The sequence below is a fragment of the Chiloscyllium punctatum genome, chromosome 40 (assembly GCF_047496795.1).
Source record: "Chiloscyllium punctatum isolate Juve2018m chromosome 40, sChiPun1.3, whole genome shotgun sequence".
Classification (NCBI taxonomy): Eukaryota; Metazoa; Chordata; class Chondrichthyes; order Orectolobiformes; family Hemiscylliidae; genus Chiloscyllium; species Chiloscyllium punctatum.
This window is the reverse complement of record NC_092778.1, coordinates 44,487,951-44,510,204: the sequence shown is the minus strand read 5'-3', so window position 1 is coordinate 44,510,204 and position 22,254 is coordinate 44,487,951. Positions and strand designations below refer to the sequence as shown.

Genomic DNA, 22,254 nt, shown 5'->3' with positions numbered 1-22,254 from the left:
AATCACACTGTGAATTGTCTAAATGTCAGGAACAATGGCATGGAACTTTGTGACCACCTGCTTGGCAGGTACTTTATTCTACTTTTTCTAAGCAACTATTTCTTTGTGGTAGGCGGGCAGCATCACCCTACCCTGAGTTAATAGGCAGTGGAAATTCAGCAAATTTCTATTCCTTTCAGAGGAGAAAATAGAATGTTGTTTTTCTGTGGTGCTACAAGGATCGGTCAGCCTTCCAATATTTTAACATTGGAATTCTTGGGTTTGTTGCACTTGATTCCCCCGGAGTTCTTTCCTTACTGGTCAAGATCGAAGCTTTCTCTTAAGTATGCTAGGTAAAATAGCATCCGAATGCTGCCTTGAAACGTGCAAGATGATATGTGGTATCTCTTTAAAGCAGAGTTGGAGTAAGTGGGCGGGTGGGGGTTGGATTTGCGTCTCTGTGTTCTCAGCTGCTCCAATGTCACAGAAGCTGTTGCTTTTCCTCTCGGCGTTGCCAGCCCGTCAGCTGATGAGCCGCTTCACCCCACACACGTAGTGGCGTATGCAGAAACATACCCCCCACCCACCTTTAACTGACCATTGCCCATTTCCTTCCCTCTCCGTTGACGCCGGTAGCATCTTTCTTCCCAATTTGCAGAAGCAAACCGGACTCTGGTTGCGCCCTGTCCGGGGGCTCGGCCAGGACCGGGGAATAGTCCTTTGTTTACATGCAATCCCGGTCCCGGCGGAAGGAGGCGGCGGTGCTGCGAAGGCACCAGCTGTTTCCCGCCATTTACAACCATCTGATAGAGCGATCAGCTGGAAACACACACAGAGAACCAGAACTCAGCCAGCCTTTTATTTAAGACGATTATTATTATTTGTGCACAATTATTTTCTCCAGGTGCAAGACATGGAATATTTCGTGGTGCCGACTCAAAAGGTACCTTCATTCCAGGATTTCAGGAAGAGTGAGAAAGAAGTGATAGGAGGTCTCTGTAGGTGTGTACTTTTCTCTCCCCATTTATAAATTTTTAATATATTCCTTATTTTTCTTTTGCTACTAACAAGCGAGGCTCCATCTGCTGTCTGCATGGAGGAGCTCGCACAGCCCCAGGAGGAGGTGGGGGATGCGGTGTTGTTGTTGTTGTTGCTGTTGCTGCTGCTGCTGTTTGCTGAGTGACGGGGCTGCAGCGGCCAGGAAGGGTTCCACGTGGATTCGGGGTTTGGAACGCAGCGGCTCCAGGCAACATTCCAAAGTGGAATGGATACATTCGGAGGTTCCAAACACACCCACGTGGAAAGAGCTGCAGCCACGTTCCCCGAACTGGTTAAAGGAGGGGCAGGCGAAAACCAATTTCCGATTACTCCTTCCCCACTCCTCTCCCCCTCAACGGTTATCCAAATAAAACTCCTCACCCAGGGGCCCACGTGCGTCCAAAAAGTGGTCACTTTCCGGGTGGAGTTTGAGGGTGGGCGGTCGAATTAAAAACACCCAGGATGAGGGTGTTGGAAAGATTTCCTCTTCCACTCGACTGTTCAGCTGCAAGATGAAGCATTGATCGACTCTTCCGTCCCCGGAGTTGGGGCCGAGCAGTAGTTTGGGCCTGCCTGTTCCTCTGCAGCCCAGCTAGAGGTAGCGGGCGTGGGGCAAACCGGGAGCTGTAGTCCATTTTGGCCGCTCCGAATTCTGGGAGTTGTAGTTTCCTTTTTACTTGCCGAAAGATTCCATTCTCAATTATATTTAACCCAATCTATTTCCTCTGCTTATCAACACTGCAAAGGATTGCAATTCTACGACGTTTGATGTTTAAATTATTTTGAATATACAAGCATCAAAAACAAAATTACGGTGGATGCTGGAAATACTGGCAGCATCTGTGGAGAGCAAAGTAGTTAGTGTTTGGTCGATGACTTTTATCAGAATTCAGTCATTAACGTGAAACATTAATTCTTGTTTCAGTCGTCTCAAATTCTGCCAGACCTGCTTGTGTGGAATAGGTAACTCTGTTGGGCTGAATGGTCAGTTTCTGTGATGTAATTCCTGTGTATGTCTGTCTGGATTTCCAATCTTTGTTTATTATTGAATATATTATGTGGGATTGTCAATGGTGCTTACTGTATTACTGATATCTTATCTGTGAACTGGTTATTTACAACTTGCTATTGCAATCATTGGCACTTGATTGTACAGAATTTAAAGCAGAGAAACAGGCTAATTGGCTTATCTGGTCAATGCCAAATTTTATATATACATGCACAGTCCTTCTCTCTCATTTATGTATTAAGTCTCTTTTTAAATCTACAAGGGTCACCACGTTCACAGTATAATACAACCTGTGTTACATCTACCCCTGGAGTGTTTGGTTCGTGACAGGGGAGAATGGCTTTAGTCAGTAACTAACCTGTCTTAGGAGCGATTGATGGTACAGTGTAGAAGGAACATTACTTTGTACCTAAATCATTTGGTACCTACCCTGGGAATATTTAATGAGACTATTATTTGAATATATTTATTATTATCAGATTGATTGAGATACAGTGAAAAGTATTGTTTTGTGTGCTGTCAAAACAAATTATACCTTACATCAGTACATAAAGGTAATAGAACAGAATGCAGAATATAATGTTACAGCTACAGAAAAGGTGTAGAGAAAGATCAACTCTAATATGTGAGAGGTCCGTTCTTAAGTTGGATAACAGAGAGGAAGAAGCTGTAGTTGAATCTGTTGGTACGTGTTTTCAAACTTTTGTATCTTAAGACAGATAGTAGAGGGCGAATGAGAGTATAAGACATAGGAGTGGAAGATGGGCCATTCAGCCCATCAAGTCCACTCTGCCATTTAATCATGGATAATAGGCATTTAGGTTAGCTGAATTGGCCATGCTAAATTGCCCGTAGTGTTAGGTGAAGGGGTAAATGTAGGAGTATGGGTTTGGGTGGTATACGCTTCGGCGGGTCGGTGTGGACTTGTTGGGCCGAAGGGCCTGTTTCCACACTATAAGTAATCTTAAAAAAAAATTTCAACTCCACTTACCTGCACTCCTCTTTTCCCCCTCCCCCAATAGCCCTGAATTACTTGTGAGATCAAGAATTTATTAATTTCTGCCTTGAAGACATTTAATGTCTCAGCCTCCACTGCTCTCCGTGGCAATGAATTCCACAGGCTCACCACTCTCTGGCTGAAGAAATGTCTCCTCATTTCCATTCTAAATTGACCCCCTCCAATTCTAAGGCTGTTTCCATGGGTCCTAGTCTCCCTGCCTAACAGAAACAATTTCCTAGTGTCCATCCTTTCTAAGCCATTCATTATCTTGTAAGTTTCTATTAGATCTCCCCTCAACCTTTTCAATTCTAATGAATACAATCCCAGGATCCTCATTGTATGTTAGACCTACAATTTCAGGGATAATTTGCGTGATTCTCCACTGGACATGCTTCAGTGCCAGTATGTCCTCCCTGAGGTGTGGGGCCCAAAATTGGACACAGTATTCTAAATGGGGCCTAACTAGACCTTCATAAAGTCTCAGAAGCATATTGTTGCTTTTAAATTCCAACCCTCTTGAGATAAATGACAACATTACATTTGCTTTCTTAATCACGGATTCAAGCTACAAGTCCACCTTTAGAGAATCCTGGACTAGCACTCCCAGATCCCTTTGTACTTTGACATTTTGAATTTTCTCACCATTTAGAAAATAGTCCATGCCTGTATTCTTTTTTTCCAAAGTGCAAGACTCACATTTGCTCACTTTGAATTTCATCAGCCATTTCCTGGACTACTCTCCTAAACTGTCTAAATCTTTCTGCAGCCTCCCTTCCTCCTCAGTACTACCTGCCTGTCACCTTACTTCGTATCATTGGTGAACTTTGCCAGTGCTCCCATTTCCTTCATCCAGATCATTTAATATATAAAGTGAACAGCTGCGGCCCCAACACTGAACCCTGTGGAACACCACTTGTCACTAGCTGCCATTCTGAAAAAGAATCTTTTATCCCAACTCTCTGCCTTTTGTCAGACAGCCAATCCTCAATCTATGCCAGTAGCTCACCTTGAACACCATTGGTCCTCATCTTACTCAGCAGCCTCCCGTGAGACACCTTATTAAAGGCCTTTTGGAAGTCTAGATAGATAACATCCACTGGGTGTCCCTGATCTAACCTATTTGTCCTCTTCAAAGAATTCTAACAGGTTTGTCAGGCACAACCTCCCTTTACTAAATCCATGCTGACTTTTTCTAATCCGACCCTGCACTTCCAAGAATTTAGAAATCGAGAAGTATTACTGGGATGGAAGTGGTTTTTGATTGTTCACTGCTTTCTTGAGGCCATGGGAAATATAGATGGAGTCAATGGAAGGAATGAATGGTCTTGTGATGAACTGGGCTGTGCTCACAACCCTCTGTAATTTTTTGGGGTCTTGGACAGGGCAGTTGCCGTACCAAGCTGTGATACATCCAGATAGGATGCTTTCTCTGGTGCATCTATAAAAATTGGTAAGAGTCATTGTGGACATAGTGAACTTCCTTAGCTTTCTGCGGGAGTAGAGGTGCTGGTGTGCTTTCTTGACTATAGCATCAAAGTGGATGAGTCAGGACAGATTGTTGGTGATACTTATTCCTAGGAACTTGAAGCTCTCCACCAATTCTATCTCCGAACTATTGATACAGACAGGGACATGCCTTCCACTCTGCTTCTTGAAGTTGATGACCAGCTCCTTCGTTTGCTGACATTGAGGGAGAGTTTGTTGTCTTTACTCCATGCCACTAAGCTGTCTGTCTCTTTTCAGTACTTAATCTGGTGTCATTAACACATTTATAAATAGAGTTAAAGCTGAATTTGGCCACAGTCATGTGTTTATAAGAGATTGAGTACACAGCCTTGCAGGGCACCGGTGTTGAGATAATCGTGAAGGTTTTGTCACCTATCCTTACTGATTGCAGTCCGCGGGTCAGGAAATCGAGGACCCAGTTGCAGAGGGGGCAGCAGAGTCCAGGTCTCGGAGTTTGGAGATGTGTTTGGTTGGAATTATGGTGCTGAAGTCAATGAATAGGAGTCTGTCGTAGGTGTCCTTGTTATCCAGATGTTCTAGAGACGGAGTGTAAGGCCAATGTGGTGGTGTCTGCTGTGGGCCTGTTGTGACAGTAGGCAAATTGTAGTGGAGGCTGGAGTTAATGAGTAACTTTACTAACCTGTCGAAGCACTTCATAATGATGGATGCCATAGCCACCAGATTGTAATCACTAAAGACCGGAGCCTGATATTACTTTGGCACTGGGCTGATAGTGGAAGCCTCACACTGGAGGAAGTAGAGGTTAAAGATGTCTGTGAATGCTCCCACCAGCTGATCTGTTGTGGTGGAGAGTGTTCACTGGACTTTAAGTGTGACATCTGTAGAAATTACTTGTACATAATTTTTTTTCTATCATGTTTTCTTTCTGTATACGATAGTAGCATGTTGCGGTATTTTGTAGCATCCTCTTGCAGTGTTTGGTACCCTTGTATTGTTTCCTGGAGTTCAGAATAATCACAGTACAGAAGGAAGCTGTTTTATTCAATATATGTGTCTGCTCTCTGAGAGTTACTCAGCCAGTCTCACTCCCCTGCATTTTCTCTATAGGACATGCACTTGTTTATTTCATCAGATAATTATTAGATTACTTACAGTGTGGAAACAGGCCCTTCGGCCCAACAAGTCCACACTGCCCCACCGAAGCGTAACCCCATACCCCTACATCTACAGCTAGATCTACCCCTTACCTAACACTACGGGCAATTTAGCATGGCCAATTCACCTGGCCTGCACATCTTTGGAGTGTGGGAGGAAACCGGAGCACCCGGAGGAAACCCACACAGACACGGGGAGAATATGCAAACTCCACACAGTCAGTCGCCTGAGGCGGGAATTGAACCCGGGTCTCTGGCGCTGTGAGGCAGCAGTGCTAACCACTGTGCCACCGTGCCGCCCATAATCTTATTCCTTTTTGAAACACCCAATTTAATGTGTCTCAATCTCACACAGGAAATGCATTCCAGATTCGAACTAGTGGCTTCATTTAAAAAAATGTTTTCCCTCCTGCTGTTGTTTTTTCAATTAAAGTATCCTCTGGTTCTCAATCTTTCCACTGATCTTATCTGCTTTGTTCAGATCGTTCATGATTTTGAACACCTCTGTTAAATCCCCTCTCAGACTTCTCCTCCCAGGGAGAACAGCTCCGAGTCCTCCAATCTATCTTTGTAACTCAAGGGGATGCAGAATAGTAGTTTGTGTTAATGAGTGAGTGACATTTGCTCAGCCCAAAGACAGTTTCTTGGCTCATTGAAGCTGATTTTTAAACTTCAGTTTTCTTGGCAGTTCTATCAATTTTGGTTTGTCATTACCTTCTGTTACAGAGCTAGGATGCCTGTTCTAACTCAACTTAGCAAGAATGGGAATTAAAACGATGCTATTATTGGTGTTTGAATCACAGCTAATGGAGCTAACTGGCCCCCAGTAGTAATCTTTCTAGATTGGTCATTAAATATTTACAGCATTACTAGAAAACTGAAATTCAGTGTATCAGAGGAGCTGGGGAATTTAAATAAAATGACCAGATTTTAGTAAAAATCTGTCATACTTAAATGTCCTTCAGAACAAAAGTGAATAGGATTGGGGCTCATGTACTAGTATGCATTGCAAACTGGTTAACAGACAGAACGCAGAGAGAAAGGATGAATAGATAATTTTCAGTATAACAAACTGTTACTAGTGAGGTACTCCAAGGATTGGTGCAAGGGACAAAATTTTTACAATTTGCAAAAATAAGTTGCGTGGTGTTGGTAATCTAGATTTATTGTCCATCCCTAATTGTCTTCGAGAAAGTGGGGGCAAACTCCTTCTTAACCTGCTGCAGTCTTTGGGTGTAGGGACATCTACAATGCTTCTTGTATGCAAGTTCCAGGAAAGAACAATGATGTATTTCTAAGTTGAGATGATGAGTGGCTTGGAGGGGAATTTGCAAATAAAGGTGTTCCTGTGCAACTGCTGTCTTTGCCCTTCTAAGTGGGAGATCTGTGTTTGGTGAATGGTACTGAAGGTGCCTTTGTGAATTTCTGCAGTGCATCTTTTAGATGGTACACAACGCTACTACTATATGATGTTGGAGGGAGTGAATGTTGAATGTGGTTGGTTGCTAATCAAGTGGACTGCTTTGTCCTGGATGGTGTCAAGCTTCTTGACTGTTTTAAAAGTTCATCTATGCACTTAAGTGTATTCCATCATACTCTTGACTTGTAGATGGTAGCCTGGCATTGACACAACAGGAGATGCAGAATTCCTAGTCTCTGACCTGTGCTGGGGCTACAGTATTTACATCTAGTCCAGTTCAGTTTCTGATCAATGACAACTCCTAGTATGACTATAATGGGGGATTCAGTGATGCCAATGCCATTGCATATCAATATTAGATTCTCTTGTTGGAGATGGCCATTGCCTGGCACTTGCTTGGTGTGAATGTTAATTGACTCTTGTCAGCCCAAATCAGGGTATTGTTCAGGTCTTGCTATATAAGGACATGGAACAGCTTTAGTATCTAATGAGTTAAGTATGGTGCTGACCATTGCACAATCACCAGTGAACATCCCCATTTCTAACCCTGTGATAAAAGAAGGACATTGATGAAGCAGTGGAAGATGGTTGAACCTAGGACACTACCCTGAAGAATTCTCACTGTGATGTTCTGAGGCTGAGATGATTGACTTCTAACAACTACAACCATCTTCCTTTGTCCAATTTGACTTCAATCAATGGAGTTTGTCCCGTAATTCCCATTGATTTCAGTTTTGCTAGAACTCCTTGATGCCATATTTGACCAAGGGCAGTCACTCTCATCTCCTAGAGTACAGCTCATTTCTCCATGTTTAGACCAAGATTACAAAGAGGTCAGAAATCAATTATCTCTGGCAGAGATCAAACTGAGTGTCAGTGAGTAGGTTATTCCTTTGCAAGTGCCACTCGATAGAACTGCCAATGACTCCTTCCATCAAGCCCTTTTTTTGATGATCAAGAGTAGACAGGGTGGTAGTTGGCTATGTTTGATTCGTTCTGCTTTTCCTGAATAGGACATACAGAACAATTTTCCATTTTGCCAAAGTTATGGTTGTACTAGGACAGAACATGGTTAGTTCTGGAGCACAATTCTTTAGTAATATTGCTAGAATGTTGTTATGAATCATTGCCTTTGCAGATTCCAGTTTTGTTAAGTCATTTCTTGATATGAGTGAATCAAATTAGTTTGAAGTTTGGGGAACAATTCTAATTTTTCAAATTTACAAATGACAAAACTGGATGACAATACAAATTTTGATGGGGAAGCAGGGTTGTTTTAAGGGGACAGAAGAGGCTAAGTGAATGAGCTAGACATAAAAGATGGAATATAATGCAAATAATTACAAAGTTATCTACTCTGGTTTAAAAAAAGGCAGAATGTTTCTTAAATGGTTAGAAAAATACTTGGTGCCAAAGGGATCTGGGTGTCCTTGTTCAGGAGTAGCTAAAAGTTCGCATGCAAGCACAGCAAGCTGTTGGGAAGATAAATGTAATGAAGGCCAACATAACAAGGGAATTTGAGTACAGGAGTAAAGCTGTCTTGCTGCTGTTGTGTAGAGCCCTAGTGTGACTTCGCTTGGAGTCTTGTGTACAATTTTGGACTCCTTACAAGGTTATCCTTGTAAAAGAGAGAGACCAACAGAGGTTCACCAGATCAATCCCGGGGAATAGAGGGGTTATTTTATGAGAAGAGCTTGAATTATTCTGTAGAGTTTGGAAGAATGAGAGTTGATCTCATTGAAACTTGCCACATTTATATCGAAGATTTCTTCTGTATGGAGAATCTAGAACCAGGAGTCAAACTCTTAGAATAAGGGGTAGGGCATTTATGACTGATGTTAGTAGGAATTATTTAGAGTAGTGAATTTTAAGTTAAAAATCACACAACACCAGGTTATAGTCCAACAGGTTTAAATGGAAGCACTAGCTTTTGGAGCCCTGCTCCTTCAATAGGTGGTTGTGGAGGACACAATTGTAAGACACAGAATTTATAGCAAAAGTTTACATTGTGATGTAACTGAAATTATACATTGATTGTTTGAGTCTTTCATCTGTTAGAATGACCCATGATAGTTTCACTTCTTTCATATGTAAATCACAACCTTTCTTTTAAAAGTTACATTCTCAGGTTAACTGTAACAATTGGTGTCAGCCAGATAATATGTTGAAGGTGTTAGCTCCCTGTGTTCCCTGTTTGTGCCATAATGTTTAGACTGATTCTAATCTGAAAAGTGAGTTAACAGAGTCTTACATGGATTCATGCAGTTTTTGAGCAAAGTTCAATGTAACTCTGCAAGTACAAATTCACCCCACAAACATATATGTATATGTTGCATGTGGGTTTTTGTGTGTCTGTCTATTTGGGGTGGGGGGTTGTATATGTGAGTGTAAAGTATCTAAGTCTGTGAGAGGGTGCATGTGTGCCTGTCTGTAGGAGTGTGTGTGTCTAGGGTGGGGGATTGAGTGGCTGTGAGAGAGTGTATATGTAAAGTGATCTAAGTCTAGGAGGAAGTGTGTGTGTGTGTGTGTGTGTGTGTGTGTGTGGGGTGCAGTGGTGGTCACCTGTATGGTGACATGAACCCAAGGTCCTGGTTGAAGCCCTGCCTATGGGTATGGACCTTGGCTATTAGCTTGGCCACTTTTTGCTGCTGCCTGTCCCGAAGTCCGCCTTGAAGGATGGTCACCCTAAGGTCTGGGGTCGAATGTCCTGGATTGCTGAAGTGTTCCCCAACTGGGAGGGAACACTCCTGTCTGTTGATTGTTGTGCGGTGCCCAATCATCCGTTGCCGTAGCCTTTGCTCGGTTTCCCCAATGTACCATGCCTCAGGACATCCTTGCCTGCAGCGTACAAGATAGACAACGTTGGCTGAGCCACATGAGTACCTGTCACATACATGGTGGGAGGTACCCCCACGTGTAATGGTAGTGTCCATGTCCATGCTGTGACACGTCTTGCAGCGCCTATCGTGACAGGGTTATATGGAGTTGTCCTGAAAGCTGGGCAGCTTGCTACGAACAATGATCTGTTTGAGGTTTGGTGGTTTAAAGGCGAGCAGTGGAGGTATGGGGAAGGTCTTGGCGAGGTGCTCATCCTCATTGATAATGTGGTGTTATCACATCCCCTCTTTAGCAGTATCATTCACCTCTGTTACCTTTCATTCAGCCAGGTTTGTATCTATGCATGGCAGAGGCTAAGGAACAGATTGGAGTAGAGATGTATCATTGTTGTTGAGTCAGGAAATTGTGTGGTTGAAGAGTACATGTCAATTTATGGCTGAAATTTTGAGGATTGCAGAATTAAATTGTATTTTTGGTAATATTCCTTTTTCATTTTAAAAGGAAGGATCAATATAAGATAATGGAGATATTGCATCTGCTTGTATTTCCTGTTGACAGTTACCATTATAAATTCATATTTACATTTCTAGGGCAAAAGTGTACAATGTGTCTCACTGTAATTTGTAACACCTCTGTGTGCCACACCACCTCTGACAGGAAGTAATAATTCCAGTCTAATGACTTAATAGTCATAGAGATGTACGGCATGGAAACAGACCCTTCGGTCCAACCCGTCCATGCTGACCAGATATCCCAAACCAATCTAGTCCCAATAGCGACAGTTTCACTATCGATTTAGACATTTGGGGGGAAAAAACCTCAAAATCAGGGCCAATAGGTATCTTTTGTTTTCTGACTCTTGGCTTTCAGAATTTCCTGCTTCCTGCAAGGACTCCATTCCATTCTCATAGTTTGACTGTCTCCATTGCATCTGTTTTGATGATGCTGCTGCTTTTCAAGCTGGCACTCCTGTCATATCTTCCTTCTCCTTCAGTTGAGGATTGAAATGGCCTTCAATGATATGTAACCCATTCCCTGTACTTCTGCCCCCACCTGCCGCCACTGCCACCCCCACCACTACCACCATGTAAGGGTTGTCATTGTCCTCACTATCCATGGTCATCCTCCATCAATTTCGCCACCTCCAGCAAGGTATCACTAGCAAACCAATCTTCTCTTTCCCTCCCTATGACCTCCTCAACAACCTGGTCCTCTCCTCCTCCAATCAGCCCGAACATATCAGTCCCTTCCCACGCAATTTCACACTTGCTCTTTTACCTCCTCCGCCCTCAAGGCCCCAAATGCTCCTTAAATGTGAAGCAGCATTTTACTTGTATTTCTTTCAATCTGTTATAAAACAAAAGACTGCAAATGCTGGAGATCTTAAACAAAGATCAGAAATTATTTGAGAAACTCAGCAGGTTGGGCAGCATCAGTGGAGAGAAAACAATTAATGTTTCGAATCTTGTGACCCTTTTTGGCAATTTCAGTTTTTGTTAACCGTGACCCAAGTGAGCAACTGTGAAAGGAATTAGTAGAAAATGAGGTGGGAGAATAATGTTATTAATGTCTTGGTAACTTTTCCAGTCTGGCTAATATCCCACTGACCCAGGAATCCCAGAGAGACCAGGAAAGGAGGATACGGAGAGAGATTGCCAACAGCAACGAGCGCCGCAGAATGCAAAGCATCAACGCTGGCTTCCAGTCCCTGAAAACACTGATACCCCACACGGATGGCGAGAAACTCAGCAAGGTCAGGCACAGACTGGTCCTCCCCTTTATATCCGCTTGTGCTGTTTGTGGGAGGGGTCAGATCAGAGAAGGTTGAGGTGCTTTGATAAGCAACACTGAATCAGACACTGGTTAACATCACTTGGAATTGCAGAGGGTGAGGGTAGGGGCTTGATTCAAATATCTTCTCTTTTGTATTGGTCAATGTGTAAAACAATGAGTTTTAACAGTGAAAAAGCCAATTTGTCCAATTGAATGATGGAGGAAAGGCTTTCCATGCTACAAATGATGGGGTCCTGTTGTCAACTATTTAAAATGTATCATTGGAAAAAACCCCAACAATCTGCTTCATTCACAAGTCAGTTTACTCCCAGTGATTGAAGATATTTTGGTTCGGTGATGAGCTGCTTGGAGGGACTGAGTTCATGCCCATGTGATTTCTCTTCCCCACAGGCAGCCATTTTGCAGCAAACAGCAGAATATATCTTTTCGCTAGAGCAAGAGAAAACTCGGTTACTTCAACAGAACTCTCAGCTGAAGCGTTTCATTCAGGTGGGCACTGTGCTCTGAATTTATGGGGAGGGGATGACATGGTGCTGACTATTGGTCATATTTTCCTTGGACACCAGGTATGCTGCTGGACACAGCCCCTGCTGAATCAATGTGTTTGTGTGTATCATTTGATTTGGAGGTGGTGCAGTTTGATTGGGTTTTTGTGGTTAATGTTGGTGATGAACTGCATACCGCCTACTGAAGGAACCTGTTCATGGAGAGCACATCTTGCCCTGGAGACAACAAGTGGTGGGCAAAGGAGCACCAACCCTGAAAATAAGACAAAGGGCAACTCATTGAAATTTGCAGGACACCAATCTCTTCTGACAACAGAGAACTGTTTAACTGGCTACTGCATCAATGACCCCAGAGAGTCATTGAAAAATGTGACATTAGCAAATGCAAAGAGGACAGTTGACCATAGCTATAATGAATACTGGGGAATGTATATCTTTGTTTGAGTGGTGAATGTTCATTGAAGTCAGTGCTTTTCAAACATATAGAAGAAGGCCATTCAACTCAAGTGCCTCAACCACCTGAGGAAGAAGCAGTGCTTTGAAACCTGTTGTTGTCATTTTTTGACTTTGTCCACCCCAGTCCAATGCTGGCACCTCCAAGTCTATATTCTTTGGTTGTCTTAGACTTGAAGCATTTTTTGATCTTGGACTTGACTGAAGGTTTTTTATTCATTGTATGAAGGAATCAATGGCTAGGCCAGCATTTATTTTTGAGGGCATTTAAGGGTCAACCATACTGCTATGGGTCTGGAGTTGTGTGTGGACCGGACCGGACCAGACCAGATATGGGTAGCAGATTTCCTTCCCTGAAGGGCATTCGTGAACATGATGATGGGTTTTCTTTTTTTTTAATTAGTCACCAATGGTTTTCATTAGGTCAGCTTTTTATTGAAATCTATTTCACCATTCATCATGGTGGCATACTATCCCATGTCTCCAGAACATCAGCCTGGGTTTCTGAATTACTAATCCAGTGACATTACCTCCCTGATGATGAGTCTCCCCACCTCTTCTTTTTTTTTCTCTTCTCTCTCTCTTTTCCCCCCCCCCCCCCAGCTTGCTTGTGAAGTATACATGTGATTAATGATTACAAGATGTTTTTAACAGTAATTGTGTGTAGGTACTGTGTCTGAAGAGACAATCAATTTAAATACAGCAATCTTTCACTAACAACAATAAGGTACATGACAAATCTTTGGAAATTAAATATTGCTGAAGACAAATGGGAGAACCTACGTAACATCTCATCTGTCAATGGTGGAGCGTTCTCACTGCCCTGAGTGTCAGCCAGGATTTATGCTTAAGTCTTGAGCCTGTGAAAGCACAAACATTTTGACTTTGAGGCTGATTTGGTTCACTGGTAACACCCTTTCCTCTGAGTCTGAGTTTAATTTGTGATCACCCCTGAATTAGCTGGCTCCGAGTTTAACAGAACTTTGCCTTCCAGGAGTATAGTGGTTCCTCCCCTAAGCGGAGACGAGCAGAGGATAAGGATGAAGGGATTGGCTCCCCAGATGTTTGGGAGGATGAGAAGCTGGAGGACCTGAAAAGGGAAATGATTGAACTTCGGCAGCAGTTGGACAAGGAGCGTTCGGTCAGGATGATGTTGGAGGAACAGGTTGGTGGCACTTGCTTTGAAGCTCTTGCACAGATGAAAGCAGCACCAAATGCATTCTAAGGCACATAGGCCAGAAAGTCCCAGATTTGGTCTTTGTGCTGAGTCCACTGATCACAGTTGCTTTACTACCCTGCCTCAGAAGGCAACGTAATCCCCTTGTTTGATTTCTTGGATGTTGGCCAGTGACATTGAGTTAGTTGCAGTGCCTCATATTATCCTTTTTATTCCATTCATGTATGAAGTTGGGCATTGATGGCAAGGCCAGTATTTATTCTTAAGAAGTAATGATGGTAAACTGAGTGACTTACTGGATCATTTTAAAGGGCGGCTAAGAATCAATACCATTGCTGTGGATCTGGAGATGCTTGTAGGCCAAATAAGGATGGTAGATTTCCTCCAATAAACAGCATGAGTGAACTAGATGGGAATTTACAGCAATTGGCCATTCATGACCACCATCTCCGATGCAATCTTTTCTTATGATTTAACTTAACTTTCTCATCAATCTGTTCAGAAATGTTAATACACATCTCTGGAGCAGGTGGAATTTGTCTCCTGGCCCAGAGGTAGGTACACTACCACTGCACCACAAGACCCCCCCCACAAGCTTTATATTTGAGATTTAATTAACTGAATACATATTCCCCAGTTCTGGTGAAATTTTAATTTGAGTCACCTGCTCAATAGTCCGGGCCTCTGGATCACTCATACTCTGACCTTAATCACTATACTACCTTACTCCTAAATGGCAAACGGACACTGACTGACTGGACATGCAGTAGTCTCTTAAACAAACCACAGGGGCACAGCTGTGGAATGGTGTAAGGGAGTAGTGAGGGCAATGGTGCAGCAGACACATCCTGTAAGACTTGCAGCACCTTGTGTGAAACAGGAGCCCTTCAGTGCATCAGAGACTAAGCTCCTCCAAAGCCTATTCTAATTTGAACTCTGTAAAGCTTGTCACTGTCCCTCTGAAATTGATGAGGTGCATTTGTTGGCAGGTTCGTTCACTGGATGCCCACATGTACCCTGAGAAATTAAAGGCCATTGCACAACAAGTACAGCTGCAGCAACGGCATCAGGAACAAACCAAGATCCTTCAACAGGAGGAGCAACAGGAACCCGAATCCCAACTTATGACGCAGGTCAGCACTTGCCTCATTAGTGTTAAAGCTATGCATTCCCAGTAGTATTGATTCATGATTACACAGGGGTCATGCCTCTTCTAAAATCAGAACAAGAATCTTTATTAATATTCATGTGAGTCTTTAGCCAATGACAACTATGGGTCTCTAAAAGGTTAGCAAGTTGATGTGATGCATTTAATGATTGTTCTTTGTTTTGCAACTCTCAGCTCCTGCCAGCACATGTTTTCCCGGCATCAACCCACCATCCAACTGTCATTGTGCAGACTCCACCCCCACCGGCTTCGCATCAAGTTACCGTGGTGACAATGGGACCATCCTCAGTCATCAATAGCCCTTCCACTACATCGAGACAGAACCTAGACACCATTGTGCAGGTATGGCCATGTAGATGCAATACTGATAAAGATCATCACAGACAAACTCCTACCTCCAAAAGACAGACATGCTCAGCCCGCTCTGCTCCACTCCACCCCACCCCACTCAGAAAGGAACTTGTCAGTCTGTGGCAACGAGCAATCTCCCCTCTCTTCATCACCAGAATTTTTTTGAATTACTTAGTGTAACATCTCAAACAGGATTGGCTGCTATTACGTCATTGTGCTATCAGACAATATCCTAACCACTGATTTGGTGTTTGCAGTTATACAGCTCCAGGCGAAATGTCAAGATACAATATGGACCCTCTAAACAACATTTTGTTAAATTGACCAAGGCCTTTGACAGTCAGCTGAAAGAACTTTTTGAATTCATCACAAAGGTTTGATAGCTCTATGAAAACATGGTCGCATATGCCCTACATGTTGCATCTTCTGACTCAAGCCCATTATTAACATAGTTAAACAGGGATGTGTGCTAACTCCAACATGGTTCATGTTTTCTCTGTCATACCTGTCTGATATCTTCCCTGATGTTGAATTTGGCATCAAAATCCAATATCACACATGTGGGAGGCTGTTTAATCTGAACCAACTTCAGGCAATGACCAAAGTCTATAAGACCATATTTTAGAAATTTTCTGTTTCCTGACGTCAGTACGTTAGCTGCTGATTCAGAACTGGACAGGCAATGCAACAGGGACTTGTTCCCCAGTGCATGTAACAATTAGGAGCTTATGATTAGCATGAAGAAAGCTGAAGCAATGTACTAGCCTACTCCATGAAAGCCCTATCTTGTGACCAATATTTCAGGCCATGACTAGAAACTGTCAGCTTGGGGTAAGTGTACTTACGTTGACATCACATTCTCTGTCTTTGATGACAAGACACATCCAAGAATTACCAAAGCAGGCATAGTCTTAGGGAGGCTTAAAATGTAAGTCTGAGAAAGAAGAGGAATAAATATGCCTAATCAAATAAAAACAAATTGAGCAATAGTCCTTCAAATTCTACTTTTGGACTGCAAGATTTGAATTATGTACCAGAGTATTGCCAAGAAGCTCAGCTACTTTCTCATAAACTACCTTCAAACTTCTGAATGTCAGATGGCAGGACAAAACCAAGGTCACAGCTGAGCTGGTTTGGTATGTGACCAGAGTGCCTGACACTGAGTGAATCTTTTGCAGAGGGTACAGAGTCATGGGATTTGCATCCATAGCCTGTAGAATGTTAATGTAATGATGATGGCAGAGTCACATTTAAGTAGAGTACTCGGGAAGTGAGCAGATGATTTAACCTGGAGTGAAGAGAAAGTGTATGTAGAGCAATCTGTAAATAGATTTTTTACAAAACGTTCCGTGGGCTCCAGCAATGTTACTTTGGGAGGCCCCAGTTTTAGATCCTAAACACATCAAAACGGAACTTGAATTTGGGGTCCATGTGCTGTGATGGTGGCCTAAGAAAGCACCACAAGGACTTTCCAAAGATATCACTTCACAGTTTTGGTTTTGACTTTGAGACCTGAGAGGACCTCATTACATGTGGTTCAAAACAGTGCAGCACAGAGCCAGAGGAAAAAAATTCAAGGAGAGCCAATGCTGAGCCAATAAGCTTCAATCTGTGTATTTGCTGGAACCATGCCAATCATTCCGGATAAAGCATATAGAAGCAGGAGTAAGGCATTCAGTTCCTCTAGCCACTGCCATAATTCAACTAGGTGACAGCTGATTTTCTATCTCAATGCTGTTTCCCTGCACTGCTTCCCCCATATCACTTGATATGTTTAATATCCTGAAATCTAACTATCTCAGGAAGACCTCCTTCTTGCAAATATGCTAGAATTGAACACAGTTGTTCCAGATGGTGTCTAAACAGGATCACAATGCTTTAGACATTGAACCGATGATTTATACCAATGATCTAGTTCTTGATGATTTGTATACTTGGACACATCTCCACAGTTCCTAGTCTCTCCCCATTTAAGAAATATTCTCACTCATCTATCACAATTGCTTGATTTTTTTTTCTAGATTGAACTGCATGTGCTGTACTTTAGCACTTATTTATAATGTCTGTGCTCCTTTTGTTGCATCCTACTCCCATCTACATAGTTTCCTGTGCCTCCTAATTTTATATAGAGAGTGGGCGCTGCTTTGCTTTTTCTTCTCAAATCGAGGGATATGTCTCCTGGCTGAAAATAGCCAGCTGTTTCAAACAGAGTGGAATATCTCTGAACAATCAGTGCAATTGGATTATTCTACCAAATTTGCCTTTAATTTACACCCTTGCAATCACAAGTCCACGTCTGACACTCCTTCCTTTACTCAGCCTATACTGGAAACCGCCCCCTAACTTCCTAGCTCAGTTTAACTGCATTTATTCCTGCAAGGACTCCTCCATTGTACCAGTTTTCCATTTCTGATATCTCTGTTCTTACAATGCTTCCAATATGTCTGCATATTTCCTTTTATGGAGGATTCCCCACCTCTCCCACTTCTATAATTGGCTATGCCTGTTCCTGGACTTTGTTCTCATCTGTTCCCCTCCCTCCTGGAGTGATGATAGGGTTCTCCTTGTCCACATCTTAATGCAAAAACATCTACATTGAACGGATTGTCCTCTGCCTTTCCAGCACCTCCAGTTTTGGCATCATTACCAAATACACCCTTGTCTTCCCCTTTGGCATTTTGAAGCATTCACTTCTCAGTCATTTCCTTTCCTTCCCCTCCCATGCGAGTCCATTTGATGCAACACAAGCTGTGCAAAGCACCAAACACTCGCCTCACCACCCTGACTTGGAAATATATCACTTCTTCAGTATTGCTGGGTCAAATTCTTCAAACCCTCTCCCTCATGACATTGTGGGTGTACCTTCACCAAATGGGCTGCAGTGGTTCAAGAAGGCAGCTCACCACTTTCTCAAGGATATCTTAGAATGCACACTAAATTTTTTTTTAGATTCCCAACAACTCCATACCGACCCTCCTAAAGAGTAACCCACCCAAACCCATTTCCCTCTGACTAATGCATCTAATACTATGGGTAACTTATCATGGTCAATTCATCTAATCTGCACATCTTTGAATTGTGGGAGAAAACCAGAGTACCCGGAGAGACCCACGTAGACACGGAGAATGTGTAAACTCCCGACACAGTTGTCGGAGGCTGGAATCGAACCGGGTCCCTGGCGCTGAGGCTCCCGTGCTAACCACTGAGCCACTGTGCTACCCATTGGACCAGCTCACTAATTAATTCTTTTAAAAATAAATAATAATTTCAAGGAAAACAGCAATTGATTTGAAGAAGTAAGAGGATAGGAACAGTCTCATTTCCTTTCTCTTGTGACTCCAAATTAATTCCTAAATAACATGTTACCCATCTGCAATGTTTGTCTCACCCAGTGGTTCTTCTCCATTGTCCTTGGTCTTACTCCCAAAATCTTTATCTATGTACAGATCAGCTGCATCCTTTCTGAGATCTCCGCACTGGACACCTTGTGTTCATGGTCCATCTTTGTAAAATATGGTAATTGCCACACTGGCAATTATCCCTCAAACTCTCATCAAGGATTACAGTCAATGTTTTACCATTTACTTTTACTTCTTTCAGTTTGGTGTCCTGTGTTCGTCACATTCAATGCAGTCAGCAAAACATGAATGAGTAAGTTGCAGAACACTTGTGCTCAGTTATAAATGTGACCTCAAGTTTCTGGTGGTCTGCCAGTGATCCCTACCTTGCTCCCATACTGGCCTCATTGTCCTCAGCCTCGTTGTCTTCGGCCTCCTAGTGTTCCAATGAATCTTGAGTCAAGCTTGAGGAACAGCACTTGTAATAGGTCTGCATTTTGGTTCCCTTTTTCTTCTCTGGTTTTCATTTTTCATTATTTTTCCCCTTTAATTGTAGCTGTTCATCACTCTGCCATTCACAATTCTGCAAGGCGCACATTTTTCTCCCCCGCTTCTCCCTTTTGTCTTGCATCAAGAACCTTATGTCATTTAATCTTTCTTGTCTTCCACCCTATCACAGTCGTTTCCTTTCTTTTTCCCCTAAACCTCACCCCTTTCCCACACAGCCCCTTTTCACTAGCTTAAAAGCTGTTACATTTTTATATTTTTCCAGTTTTGAAAGGTCATCAAATTAAACTGTTAACTGTTTTATTTTTCCATCTTTACTACTGAGTATTTCCAGCATTTTGTTGTCTTTATTACAAGTGGGAATCCTGTCAAATTGTTGCCTAGAGTCACTGACACCAACTGTGGCCACTCAGGCAGGTCTATTTGACTTATGAAGCCGCAGTTTGAACCTCTGGTCACTAAAGCTGTCGGTAATTTAATCAATAACTGAAACGTTGGAGCTTTTATAAGAATTTCTTTCTGTACCCTGTAACCACCTTTTGTATCTCTCCCTTACCTCAATGAGTTGTCGACCACTGAGTTTCTTTTTATTTAAATCGCAGGCAATCCAGCACATTGAAGGAACACAAGAGAAACAGGAAGAGGAGCAGCGGCGAGTAGTCATTGTCCAGCCTACCCGTGTTTGGTCAGGCGCTGAATCTGAGAAAGAAGTGACAGAAGCACTTGTGCCGCGTGATGAGAAGGGGCCCATGGAGAGGGTTCTTCCGTGACACTACAACTATACCAGGCCGGGATTAATTCAAACATCGTTCCCAATGTTTTTCTCGCAAAAGGAAAAAAATTTTGGTCTCTTTTTGACCTTCCCAATACTGTAAACAGTCTCAGTCTGGAATGAGAGTTTATCAAAAATCTGGACCATACCAGAAGGGATGTAAAATCCTTTCTTCTTGTGCTCATGACTACCTTGGAATTCATAGCTGAAGTGTTGCTGAGGGACATTTTAGCATCCTTTTATTTTTTTACGTTTTGGGGAGGGGTGGGCGTTTCAAGCACTTACCAATTTGTTCAGTCCAGTGGGGGTAACTTCCTCCCAGTGAGAACTGTGGGCCCACTTCTACAATCACTGCCCCCACCCCCATTTGTACTGATGTAGATGGTTTTTAAGCAATGTCCTTTCATGTAGTTAGTTTGTTAGTTCCTTCCATTTTTCCCTGTATCCATAATCGAGTTTTACGTTGATACAAGGTTTGTGTTCATTGGAAAAACTTCTATTTTGTTAAGAAAGCGGGGGGAAAAAGGCACTTGCCTTGCAGAGAGAAATAAAGTTTGTACTTTGTTTTTTTTTAACTATTTTTTTTGTGTGCATGTGTTTTTCTATGGGCAGCTGTTAAATATATGTGCAGAAATACATCAAATGAATACAGATTGGAAGACTATTGTCAAATTTGGAATAAATAGGGAATGTTTGACATTTTGCAATGGGTGTGAAGTAGGAAAGTCATGAATTGGTTTTACATGTCTTCCTAGTTCTGTTAGCACTAGGATTCCTGTTCCTAAATTATTGCTCCATGACACCTACCTTACGTTGTACCTGTGAGAACAGGACTACAGTGTGGGTCTAATACCACCAGTGATCTAAAAGCCTACCAATGCTCTCATTGGCTGTCTGAATACAAGGCCAACTTTCTCCTTCAATCAACAACACCACATTTATGTAGTATGTTGAACATGGTAATAGATCACATGATGCTCACTATGAATGTCGACAAATAAAGTTTGACACTGAGCTACATCAGATATTAGAAAAGGTGATCTAGAGTGGGATTTTTTTGTTTTTAAAGTCAAGTTAAATGTGGAGCTGAAAAATGTGTCGCTGGAAAAGCGCAGCAGGTCAGGCAGCATCAAAGGAGCAGGAGAATTGACGTTTTGGCCCTTCTTCAGGAATGAGGAAGGTGTGCCAAGCAGGCTAAGATAAAAGATAGGGAGGAGGGACTTGGGGGAGGGGTGTTGGGAATGCAATAGGTGGAAGGAGGTTACGGTGAGGGTGATAGGCCGGAGAGGGGTTGGGGGCGGAGAGGTCGGGAAGAAGATTGCAGGTCAAGAAGGTGGTGCTGAGTCCGAGGGTTGGGACTGAGAAAAGGTGAGGGGAGGGGAAATGAGGAAACTGGAGAAATCTGAGTTCATCCCTTGTGGTTGGAGGGTTCCTAGGCGGAAGATGAGGCGCTCTTCCTCCAGGCATTGTGTTGCCATGGTCTGGCGATGGAGGAGGCCAAGGACCTGCATGTCCTTGGCGGAGTGGGAGGGGGAGTTAGTGTTCCGCCACGGGGCAGTTGGGTTGGTTGGTGTGGGTGTCCCAGAGGCGTTCTCTGAAATGTTCCGCAAGTAGGCGGCCTGTCTCCCCAACGTATAGGAGGCCACATCGGGTGCAGCGGATGCAGTAAATGTGTGTGGAGGTGCAGGTGAATTTGTGATGGACATGGAAGGATCCCTTGGAGCCTTGGAGGGAAGTAAGGGGGGAGGTGTGGGCGCAAGTTTTGCATTTCTTGCGGTTGCAGGGGAAGGTGCTGGGAGTGGAGGTTGGGTTGGTGGGGGGTGTGGACCTGACGAGGGAGTCACAGAGGGAGTGATCTTTCTGGAACACTGATAGGGGAGGGAAATATATCCTTGGTGGTGGGGTCTGTTTGGAGGTGGCGGAAATGACGAAGGATGATATGATGTATCTGGAGGTTGGTGGGGTGGTAGGTGAGGACCAGTGGGGTTCTGTCCTGGTGGTGATTGGAGGGGTGGGGTTCAAGAGTGGAGGAGATGCACTGGATAGCATCGTCAACCACGTCTGAGGAGAAATTGCGGTCTTTGAAGAAGGAGGCCATCTGGGTTGTTCGGTATTGGAATCGGTCGTCCTGGGAGCAGATGCGGCAGAGGCGAAGGAATTGAGAATATGGGATGGCGTTTATACAGGGGACAGGGTGGGAGGAACACATTTCCAGCAACACATTTTTCAGCTCTGATCTCCAGCATCTGCAATCCTCACTTTCTCCAAGTTAAAGGTGGAGCC

General features: G+C 43.2%; 1 protein-coding gene across 1 annotated transcript; it reads left to right on the top strand.

The window, feature by feature from the left end:
* The first annotated feature begins 480 nt into the window (after window positions 1-480).
* tfap4 (transcription factor AP-4 (activating enhancer binding protein 4)) lies at window positions 481-20,549 on the top strand. The gene is made up of 7 exons (XM_072559718.1): window positions 481-981; window positions 11,493-11,658; window positions 12,090-12,188; window positions 13,653-13,823; window positions 14,825-14,968; window positions 15,178-15,345; window positions 19,802-20,549. Exons 1-7 carry the CDS (start codon window positions 542-544, stop codon window positions 19,967-19,969), a joined length of 1,356 nt encoding a protein of 451 aa, XP_072415819.1. The 5' UTR covers window positions 481-541; the 3' UTR covers window positions 19,970-20,549.
* Window positions 20,550-22,254: the final 1,705 nt, after the last annotated feature.

What these genes read in the sequence shown, in the direction of transcription:
- tfap4 (XM_072559718.1), top strand. Translation starts at nt 542, where the DNA reads ATGCAGAAACATACCCCCCACCCACCTTTAACTGACCATTGCCCATTT. An exon ending in GTGATAGGAGGTCTCTGTAG is followed by an intron (nt 982 to 11,492) that starts GTGTGTACTTTT and finishes TAACTTTTCCAG; the next exon opens with TCTGGCTAATATCCCACTGA. An exon ending in ATGGCGAGAAACTCAGCAAG is followed by an intron (nt 11,659 to 12,089) that starts GTCAGGCACAGA and finishes TCTTCCCCACAG; the next exon opens with GCAGCCATTTTGCAGCAAAC.